General features: G+C 50.7%; 1 protein-coding gene across 1 annotated transcript in view; it reads left to right on the top strand.

Moving 5' to 3' along the window:
* Positions 1-275: 275 nt before the first annotated feature.
* GLDN (gliomedin) overlaps positions 276-11,429 on the top strand; it is a 34,805-nt gene continuing 23,651 nt past the window's right edge. The window contains exons 1-3 of the mRNA XM_005863933.2: positions 276-325; positions 6,652-6,669; positions 7,035-7,142. Of these exons, the coding sequence (XP_005863995.1) occupies positions 283-325; positions 6,652-6,669; positions 7,035-7,142 (169 nt within the window). The 5' untranslated portion in view covers positions 276-282. The remainder of the gene's footprint in view (positions 326-6,651; positions 6,670-7,034; positions 7,143-11,429) is intronic.

Genomic DNA, 11,429 nt, shown 5'->3' with positions numbered 1-11,429 from the left:
TTGGCAATTCCTTCACCACCCTCTGTCTCTCCAATAGAAATCAAGGAAATTCTATTGACATAGTTGATAGATGAGCTTCCGATATCAAATATCTTCAGATGTTTCAAAGATTTCTTTTGTGTCTTAGGTTAACTTTTCCTAGGACATCTATATATTCTCCCAAAGTTACTTTGTGAATTTTTATAATTGCTTTCTTCTTGTGTGAATAAAGGGCAAGCTCACGGGCCCCCTGCCTGCTGTGCTGCTATTAATCACAGCCTCTCTCCCCCGCAGATCCGCGTGATGGTGGACCTGTGCAACAGCACCAAGGGCATCTGCCTGACAGGTAGGCTGGCCGTGCTCACCCCCAGCGGCCACGGGCGCACAGGCATGCTAGCCAAGGACCGGGGCGGAAGGAGCACCTAGTAACACTGTAGGTTATAAAAATACATGTTGGTTTACTTTTAGCAGATGTTTTTAATGGCATGAAAATCAATTGTCACATAATTATGAAAAATAATATTTTCAGTATTGCCATAGAAATATAGCCATGAAAAAATAATGAGGTCTCGGGTAATTAGAAACGTGTGGTACCTTGAACCAGAGCCATGGATGTTTTCCTATTCCCGTTAGTTTTTTAAAAGGAAGAGAAGTAAAAAAGACCTCGCTAAGTGGTAGAGTTCTCTTACCAGAGAATAATGTTCTCTTACCAGAAATCATTATTTCCCTACATCATACACATATGATACATATAACATGCATGGGAAGCTCTAGAAGCAAACTGCTAATTAGTCGAGAAAGCACTTTTTCTGAAGCCTGGCCTGTGTGGTGCCTACTGTGTGCTGGGTGGGACTGCAGGGTCACACGCTGACCCCCTCCACTCAGTGATTCAACGACGAATAGACAGGAGAGGGAATGAACCTCTGGGCAGAGCAAGCCTTTCGACAAGGAGTGCCTGATGGGTGGGACAGGGGAGGAGGGGAGTGGGTTTGATATGCTTGTGGACACCTGAGTCAGACAGTCCTGCATCTCACCTGAGGGGAGGGGCGCCTGCCTCCTGCCTTCAGAAGCTGGGAGCAAGGAACTCATGCACACCCCACCCCAGGATGGGCCATAGAGCCTGACTTCAGACATTGCGTTTCCAAAAGGAATACATTACACTCTGAGGCAACAGGAAGAATCCTTTTCGCATTAAAAGTCTGTTATGGAATAAATGCATGCTCTCGTGGACCTTACAGTATAACCGAGACTCTGTAGCGCTCTGAAGCTTTGCTGGGCCCCTCAGATGGCCCAGGCTCTGGGGAGATCCCATTCACGCTTCACTTGTGCCCAGGGCTGCACTGAAGGAGCCTGTAAAACCCTGCACTGTGCCTACTGAGGAGTAAGAAACCTCCCCCTTTTCGGCAGTATTCTCCCCAGTACCTCATATTACCTGTGTGCAGGAGGCGCTTACTGGGAGTTTGTCGAATGACTAAACCTGGGGTTTCTGTGAGTATTAAATGGGGGTGTTGGGCTGGTAAGAAAGACACTTCCCCGAGGAACCCCAGTCCAGTCTGACTCTCATTTGCTTGGTTTGGCCTCAGAGAGAAAAGCTGTAATCCTGTGGCTTCTTGGGAAATGCTAATTGAATTATTCAAGTCACATTTCAGCCCTCACAGAAAATTAAATATCTTCAGAACAGCTTGGTCCTTTATTCTGAAGCTCTTGTGGCTTAAGCACCCTTCTTCCCTCTCCGGAAGTCCCTTTTCAGAGTTCCCTCGTGTGACGGTAATGAGTGCTGGGGAAATGCTCGGATGGAGGAATTACAGGCACAAAAGCCGTGTCGAGAGGCACAGAAAAGCCTCTTTCTTTCTTATTTTTATAGTGACAGGAGGGCCATCCTGTCCAGTGAATGTGTGAGGGGCTATTGAGACCACTTAGGGGAGATGGACGCGGCGGGAGAGCTCCTCTGTACATCCCTACAGTAGCGGTGCAGGAGGTTCTTTGGCACCTCAAATGCTTTGCAAAGGCCGCACCTTCTCCTTTCACACCAGCTTGAAATTGGGCCTCCTTTTACACAGAAAGCTCTTCTATTAAAACTTTGGTGTAAAAAGTACAAGTTACAACGTGAGGTGGTGCCTCGGCAGAGGCCAGGCTGCCCGGGTTGGGGTGGGAAGGCCACAGGACGCAGGACTGAATTGGCAACTTCAGGGGGAGGGGAGAGAGCCTTGGTCCGGAGCCCGGGGGAGATGTGGGCAGTAAGCGATGCCAGGGCAGACCCCGGGCTCAGAGCCTGAGAACAAGATCTAGCTTTACACTGGGCTCATCTTTGAAAAAGCAGGCGCTTGTGAGGTGGCGGGGCTCATCTGGCTGTGACCATGGACCGCTTTCCTGTTCCTTGTCCTGGGCTCAGCTGAGGTTGATATGGGGACAAGGCCAGGTGCCGGGTTTTGTGCAGCCTGGACATCTCAGGTGAAGATGAGGGCAATTCAGTAGCTAAAGTAGTAGGGGGTTTTGCTGGTGCCGTGTGTATCAAACAGCATGGCTTTTCTGGCTGCATCTTACCCCTGAACCCAGATTTCCTTAGAACCCCAGAAGCATCTCTTCTTGGAGAGCAGGGGGCTTAAAGAAGGCGGGTTCTTGCGTTATTCTTCACGTCCAGCGGCCTCCCCATAGGGACTCGTTGGAAAAATCTCTAAGCCATCACATTGCTGATCTGCTTGTTAGGACAGACGCACAGACACACTTCGAATCCAGTGTTCATTCTCCTCACAGCCAGTGACTCCAACCCAGTGATGACAGTTATCACCACTCCGTATCCTATGTCCAGGGAAACATCAGTCACGGGTCACAGCTGCTCTGAGCATGGCCTCCTGTCGTTCTTTTCTGGTGCTCCAGAAAGCTGCTAATTGGTTAGAACGGTACCTGAAACAAAACCCATTTGCCATCCCTATGCTACTTTATTAAGGTTGCCATAGCTCAAAGTTGAAATGCACCAAATAGATGGGATTGGACCAAAGCTGCAGCCCCATGGGGATGGAAGGCGGCAGCAGTCGCTGCTGGGGGCTGGGGTGGAGAGTGGGGCAAACACACCACACCAGGGCAGGGAGCAGGCAGGAAACTGCTCCTGTGGAAGCAGAGAGGCCAGGGAAGCAGCACCGCATTCGAACCGAACCGAGGCCCCAAGTCCCTGGAACGTGCATCATCGTCCCCTCGGACTTCATTTACAAACCACAGATTCAAAGGTAAAGTTAGAATTTCTAGATGCTTCCACAGTGCATTATTCCCAAGCACAGGCCCGTTCAGAGGTGGCAGGCCCAGGGAACCAGCCCCGTGCAGCATTCACAGGAAGGCCGCTGTCCACAGGTATTCCTAGAGGGTCAGAGAAGGAGAAAGGTCAGGAGCTGAGAAAACATCCTGAGAAACAGTATTCTAAATGCCAATTGGCACATATAAATAATGTGATGTTTGACGTGATGATAATGCCGCATATTTGGGGCTGCTTCCAGGGGTAAGGAGCCCTGGGCAGCTGAATTGGCGCCCTGAGAAGACAGTGGCAGGGGCTCGCCATCACTGGAGCTCTCTGCTTCTGTGCGCTCTCTCCTCTCCCGTAGCTTCAGGGCAGGGGCCCTGCTGGATGGCCCCCTACGTCTTCTTTCCTGGTGCTTCTTCTGTCACCTGCCTCCCCACAGATAGGGTGTGTCCCCATCCCTCTGCACCCCAAAATTAGGCTGGCCCCAAATTTTTACTCTTCCTGTAAACAAATAGCTCTCAACCTTTCTAGGGTCAGGGACGCCTTCAAGGATCTGCTGATAGTGACTGATTCTTTTCCAAGAAAATGTTCACATCAGGTGTGGGGTGGAGCGAGGAGACCCAAGACCATCTGCATCCCAGTCACCTGTCATGCTTGGTAAAAATGCAGGTTCCTGGGCCTCTGCACCCAAACTCAATTAGAATCTCCAGATGAGACCCAGGTAGCTGCATTGTCACAGGCATTCCAGGCGATTCTGTGGACTCAAATGACTAAGAACTGTAGCCATGGGGTGTCCATGGATCTTTTGTCAGGAAACCCTAATCTAAGCACTTCACTCTAGTGGCACCCTTGGCCAAGGCTAATGTGTCCTAAACATATGGTTCCAGCCAGGACCTCTCTCCAGAAGTCCCGCTGCCTGGAAATGGTATAAGACTGTCCTGGGAACTTTGAAGCCTACTATATACAGCTGGTCTGACTTGTTTCCCTGCCCCCCCCCCCCCCCCCCCCCCCCCCCCCCCCATCTGCACATCTGAATTTGGCTCCATCTGCAGTCGGGAATGAGATTGATTGATTTCTTTGGACCTCTGTCAGCTGTCGTGTGTGTGTGTGTGTGTGTGTGTGTGTGTGTGTGTACGCGCCATCTTGTGGCAAAGTCATGTAGCACAGGCTACGCTAATCCTAAAAATGTGGTGCCATTTTCACCAAATTGTTTTGGCCCGAGGTAGGCCTATATGTATTGAAAGCATACCTTCAAACACGTGTTCTTCCATGAGTCCCCATGTATGCAAAATAGCCTCTCTCCATTAATATCCTAGGCCTTTTTTTGCCTCACACAGAACCCTGCTCATTCTGCTGAAATACCTCTGGAATGTCTAGCTTTTCCTGCAACTCTACAGTCACCAACCACATTTATCCATAACCTCACCCCTAATTTTAACCACAAAGACCACCTGGGTATTTTCTCTCCATCCTTTCTTTTCCCTCTTTCTCTCTCTCGTCTTATTCCCAAGTTCTCTTCAACTTCCATCTACAGGGGAGATCTCAAATGCACTGACTTCATGGTATCAGCCCTCTTCCCTGTTTAATAACCTACTATAGCTCCCTACTGCCTCACAGATACTGTCCACACCTCTCTGCTTGGCAATCAAGTGCTGCTGCCCCACATTGGCCTCATCTCCACACACCAGCTTGATCTATCTTCTTCCTTCCTCACCCTGAATCATACAAATTCCCACCTCTGTACTTTTGCTCCTTCATGGGATGTCCAGCCCTCACCCCTGCAGCCATCCCAGGCCCATTGTTTCTTCGGCGCCCCAGATCCAGGCTCACCCTTCTCTGGAGGCCTCTCAGACAGCCGTGTGCCCAGGCTGCCCCAGCACCCCTTTGGGGTTTTGCTTCTCGGCAGCTCCCTCACATTTCATTGTGATTGCCAAGTATCTACCTTCCCCTGGTAGGTTGTCAACACAACAGACACAGGGGCCAAGCTTGCTGCTGCTTAGTGAATTTTGGTGCACATAGTAGGTGCTTAGTAAATGGTGATTTTTCTGAAAGGTCACAGCTTGGATTTATGGAAGACCTTGCCCTGTAGTACTGGTGATCACATGCAGTCTGGAGAACGGAAGGACCTCAGCTGCTCCGGCTACAGCCTCACTAGCTTGTCTGAGTGCTCACATAGAATAACTGATAAGAAGACTCTTCTATTTGGGAAAGCAAAATCTTTTTGTTAGATTATGTGTAAATGATCCATATGAACACCCTTAGATTTTCTGGGTAATTACACACTAAGGAAAGTATTTGCTACCTGATCTGGGCCCTCAATTCGTCTTGGGCTATTTCATGCAACAAAATAGAGACCTGGGAGGTGAACTGTTGTAATGTAACCCGCGAATCACAGAAGGACGCCTCAAGAAGTCGAATTAAAGAGTCACATTTATTGCAATCCGGGACTATGAGGGGCCATTCCCCAAATCTCATAGCCATAAGATGGTGGCAAAACCAGACTAATATAGGCAAAGATCACAAAGGTATTGATTACATCTCAAGGTTTGGAATGAGGAACCTGGCTCGCAAAAAGCGGTTTACAGAAGCAGAATTAAGCATGTTAATTATAGTTTTGAGTCTCAGGGTCACTGAATTATCTAGAGCCCTCGGGTCTGGAATGAGGAACCTAGTTTGCAAAAAGCAGTTTAAACAACATGTTATAAACGCATTATCTAACCTGGGTTAAACTTAGGCATGTTATCTAAATTACAATTTTGGGTCTAGAGCCCTCTGACCTTGGGTAACTGTGCTGTCCTTCCCAGGTGAAGAATGTGCTTTCTAAAACCAGTAAGATAACAATCAATGGGATAGTCATGTTACAATCAATAAGGCATTCAGTCGAATGGGATGATTTATACAATTCAGAAAATCAGAGTAACTTTTCTATTGTTAAGCCAAACAACAGGGTTAGAGTTAAACTACAGTTTCAATCTGAAATGATTGCTACCATACTTCAGAACCAGCTTCTGCTCTCAGACCCCCTCAGTGGCCTAGCGGAGACACACTGGCTGGCTGGGAGCCCTTGGGACTGCTCTCGTGACAGCCAGACCTCAGCCCTGCAATGCCGGCACTTACCTGTGCCAGGGCGGTACTGCCTACCCATATTGTCACCCAGCCTCATTTAATTAAGTTGATTGCTTGAGAGGTGACTGATTTCTGAATCGATACAATTATTCTTGGTCCACTGAAACTTAAACAGAAGTGGTTTTGGTTGGCAAATGTGTCTGTGCTGACTTGATTTTAAGAATCTTTTGGGTAAATATACTGAATTCTAAGTAACAGGCATGGGGTGGCTCCTCGCCAGTACATTCTCAGAGGGGGGAAATAATTTTGGGGTGTGGAGCTGCTTTGCTTTCTTCCACCTATAGTTCAAATTTACATTTCTTTTCCTATTCTAGGACCACCTGGCCCACCAGGTAAGAGCCCATGGCTTTTCCTAGTTCATAGGGGGGAATATGGGTGGCTAACTCCCCAGGATCACTCAGAAGGGACTAAGGTGGGGAAGGGGGAAGAGTTTAGCGCCAACCCCGACTGTCACTGTGTTCCCCCTTCTCTCTCCCCCAATCTTGAACTCTCCTGCCCCTCCCACTTGAGAGCCTGCCTTCCCCATCCCCGACTTGTCACTGCTCCAGGCCAGGGTAGCAAAGGAGGTGAAGGAAGGGAGGAAGCGGGGAAGGATCTGGGAAAGGTGTCGATGCTGCCCACCTTCACTGGCTACAGGGAATGACCTGAACTTCAGTGAAGAGATGTTTTTAATGTTCGTTTCCCGTGTTTGATGCAGGACCGCCAGGAGTTGGTGGGCTACCAGGACACAACGGGTCGGATGGACAGCCTGGTCCCCAGGGCCCAAAGGGCGAAAAAGGAGCAAATGGAAAAAGAGGAAAAATTGGTATTTTGGCAACTCTTTCGTTATTTTCCTTGTTGCTCGTTTCTGTTTCTGCATTTTGAATGGGCTAATGTGTGTGCAGTGGCTAGAAAGTGCTGTATCTTTGCAGGCAAGGCTGGTTCGACTCTTGCCTGGAAGTTGCCGTGTTTTGGGGGCCAAGGGCATTCTTTTTGGTACTGACAATGGTTTGTCTCCCTGGGAACTGCTTGCTCTGATGCAGACTGACAGATGGAAGGGGCGGGAGCCAGAGCCCAGGGCGGGCACATGTGGGCTGTGTGCTGGCTGCATGTGTCACCCTGTCTTTCCAGGGTCAGTTCCTGCCTTGCCCTCTCACTGCCTTCGTCTGCCCAGAAACGTTATGTTTAATTGAAAATCAGTTGTGTGATGTCGGCCCCTGAGTTTTCCTAGTAGAGGAATAGCTGGAATGATTTGAATGGACTGGTGGCATCCAGGCCTTCCTGAGGCCTGCACTCGGGTTGTGGAGTCCCAGCTGTCAGGGCCTCCTGTCCGGGGGCCACAGGGTGGTTACAGAGATGTGGGGCGTCTCCGAGAGACTTCCTGTGCCTCTGTGAGCAGCAGTGCTGCCATCACCCGAGCTGAGGCCCCGAAGCCCCGAGGTGTCAGGTATGTCCAGGGGTCAGTGAGAGGCAGGGGCTCCTGCGGGGCCTGGCAGGAGGCAGGGAGCAGGCGGGCGGGCGAGTTCTAAGGGGCTCTGAGTACCAATCCTGGGGGGCCGGGGAAAGGCCTGCTGGGCAGATTCACTGAAGAAAGCTGGCATGTGGCATGTGGAAGCTCAAGTGCAGGGGTAGGGCTGCTCAGGAGGCCTGGCTCTCAGCCTCTGGCAGGTGGTGGCTCCATCACACCCTCTAGCTTGTTTCCAACTTTGTGGCTCTGCTACTCCCGCTCACTTGAACAGGCTCTGGGCTAGAAGAGCTACTGGGAGATTCTTCCAGACAGCACAGTCCCCCTCCCAGCACTCTGCTCTTATCGCCCGTGGAGAGGGAGAGTCGTGGAGGGGCTTTGCCACTTGGCCAAACCTGCACGCTCACGTTCCCAGGGGGCAGCCCCTGTGACAATGGGCAACACAGTCAGCTCAGTCCCCAGAAGGCCAGTAATTACAGCCCGTGCTACGGAGCAGTAATGGATTGTTCCGTGTTGGATAATAATTATAAATGAACATCAGCATTGAATAATGATGACCGGCAGTGTACAGACATTTGGTTTATCCTGAGAAGCCCCCAGAAATGTGACCCAGTCCTAAGGATCCAGCAACGAGTGTATGAGGGGCAGCTGAGGGGAGGCAGCACTGTGCTAGCATGGGCGTGGGCAGGGGGGAAAGGAGTGGTTTCCAGAAGGGCTCTGGCTTTGCAGAGGTGTGCTCAGCATGCAGCCCACAACCCAGTGAGGGCAAAGAATAGGGCCGTCCACTCAGGTAACGCATATTTATGTGGTAGGTACTGTTGTAGGTGCTGGAGATCCAGAAGTGAAAACGCTCACAACATCCCTGCCTTCATAAAGCTTAAATTCTAAGCTGGGAGAATGAACAGTCGACAAGATTGATAAGTAGAGCAGATTGTTACACGGTGGTAAAGGAGAAATATAGAGCCAGGAGAGGGAATGGGGAGTGGGCGGGGGGGTGACTGTGGAGTGGGAAGCCATGTAAGACCCCTGGGAAGGGAGCTTTGAGCAAACACCTAGAGGAGGTGAGAGCAGCTTGCCCCCCATGAGTCTGAGAAGCCACAAGGAAGCCAGGATAGAGAATGAGAGGTAACTGGGGTCAAGTTAAGACCAGAAAGGAAAGAGGACAAATCAGGTTGGCCCTGGGCATTTGAAGAGCTGTGGTTTGTACTTAGAGCGAGATGGGGCAGGATTTACAGCAGAGCAGAGACCTACCCTGCCCCACTGGGGAACCCACCACCCTGGTGGCTGTGCCGGGGAGGCTGCAGGGCAGAAGGGAGGAGGCTTGGAGAGGGGCGGCAGTGGCTGGGTGAGAAGGTGCTGGATTCTGTTTCTCTGGAGGTTGACCAAGTCCTCATTTCCTGGAGATCCCATGGGAAGGGTTGAAAGACACAGGCCTTCCCAGTGAGGGAGGCCTCCGGGCTCAGCAACGTTAGACCTTAGAACAAGAAGTTTCCACTAAGGTCGAGGTTAGAACTGTAGTCACCAAGTGCCCAACAGGGGGTCCTCGCCCTGGGCCAGGGGAAGTGGAGACTAGCCTCCCTTCTAATGTACAGAGACAATGGCCATTAGAAGAGCCTGTCTCTATGGAAAGGGGTTGTTGAAAGCTTTGCTCAGCCCTGGACCAGCTCAGACTCCAGAGCAAGGGCTGTGCTGTCCGCAGTCACCCTGCTAAGGGCCCCGGGCCGTGCTTTCCCTCCTGCTCCTGACCTGAGCTGTTGGGGTCCAACCCCAACAGGTCCAGGGATTCCCAAAGGTGTGGACGGAGTCGGCGATGAGGGAATGACACAGAGACAGCCTTCAGTTGATCAGCAGCCTAGCCAGGATCTCTAGCCAAGTTCTGGTCAGGACCTCCAGCGAAGTTCTGGTCTAGAACTCCAGCGAAGTTCTGGTCAGGTTCTCCAGCCAGGTTCTAGTCAGGATCTCTTGCCAGGTTCTATCCAGGATCTCCAGCCATGTTCTGTCGCCAGGTTCTAGCCAGGTTCTGTGTCCATGTTCTCGCTAGGTTCTGTCTCTAGGTTCTGTGTCTAGGTTCTGTCTCTAGGTTCTGTATTCTGTTGTCTTGTTACATCTGTATTTATACCAGTTGATTTTAATCCTATCAATTTCTATTCCAAAGGTTAGGGCGTTTCTTATCTCCATTCCGGGGAGTAAAGATTATGTAGCTTAAGGGTGATTGTTCATAGTTAAAGTGATTAACTACCTGCCTGGCACTTAGTTAAGGGGTTTTATCTCCTCCCTAACTTCAGGGAAAAATCCCTACCTGGGGAAACAACCTTTCTCGGAGAGGTGACCTTGGTTAAAACACATAGTGCCAAGAAGGGGAGCAAACATATTAAGAACAGTATGCCATATACGCCAGGTCCCTTGAAACATATGCTGTGCAGATGTTTCTTCCCTGCAGCGACTGTGTCAAGCAGCAAGGATGGACCAGCTCCCAGCACTGAGCCTAGAATGCATGTCCATACTACCCAGCAATCAACTTTCTTGCAGGGGCACCAGGGATGGCAGAGCCACGGAGGGAAAATGTCTTTATCCTGAGAGCAGGAGAAGCCATGGAGGGGTTCCAGCAGGAGAGAGTGACGGGATCAGATCTGCCTTTATAAGAACCAATGTGCTTGGAACACATTGAAATAAGCACAGGAGACAAGTGAGCATGGAGGCAGGGAGACGTTCAGAAGCTTCTCAAAGAGCAGGCGGGGGGATGGCGGGGATGGGCATGGAGAGACAAATGGAGTGGGTATGTGGGGGTGAAATCTGCAGTCTGTGATGACAGGTGGATAAACAGAGGTGGAGGAGGGAGGCCCTCAGGCAGACTCCAGGTCTCTGCACTGCCTGACTGCTCTGCCCCCAGGTGGGAGCCTTGCACTGACTCGGGTTCAGGGAGACTGTCAGGAGCTCAGCATGGGATGTGTTGAGATTGAGACACCAGGGGAGGAGATGTGGGGGGTGGGGGTGTGCCTTGGGGATGCAGGTCTGCGGTCAGAGGAGACCAGCGGACTAGAGGTCTACATGGCAGAGTATCAGAGACCACGGGCATGTGGGCATGGCTGTGGGAGAGCCTGGGTGGAGCCCTGAGGAGCAGTAGCATCTAGTGACCACGGAGAAGTGAGCCTCCAGGTGAGCCGACCCAGAGGCTGAGCACAGCAGAAGCAGGTGGGAGTTTGTCAGCAAACATTTATTGGACAGATTGAGAACACTGCTGGAGAGACAAAGCAGACACAGCTCCCACTCTGGACCCCTTTCCATCTGATCGTTCATAGTCAGCAGTCTAGTACATTGGTAACCACATTACGTACATATTTGAAGGAAAGAACAGGGCGCTTTGAGATACACTGGTCTGATTAAATCAGAATTTCAGAGCTCTAGCCTAACCGTTGTTTTCAAGAGATTAAAGCATCAAAGATAACCCTCAGTTTCTGACCTCAGGAATGCTAAGCACGATGGGGGACTAGCATGGACCAGAGCCAGAGCTCAGGTGGAATTCTGGCTCCTCCACTTGGTAGCTGTGTGCCCTGGGGCAAGTTATTTAATCACTCTGTGCCATGGATTCCTCATCTGTTTAAAGGGGACAATGATAGTATCAACCCCATAGCACTGTTGGAAAGAGCA

Source organism: Myotis brandtii, unplaced genomic scaffold (assembly GCF_000412655.1).
Source record: "Myotis brandtii unplaced genomic scaffold, ASM41265v1 scaffold182, whole genome shotgun sequence".
Taxonomy (NCBI): Eukaryota; Metazoa; Chordata; class Mammalia; order Chiroptera; family Vespertilionidae; genus Myotis; species Myotis brandtii.
This window is presented reverse-complemented; position numbering and strand designations above follow the sequence as displayed.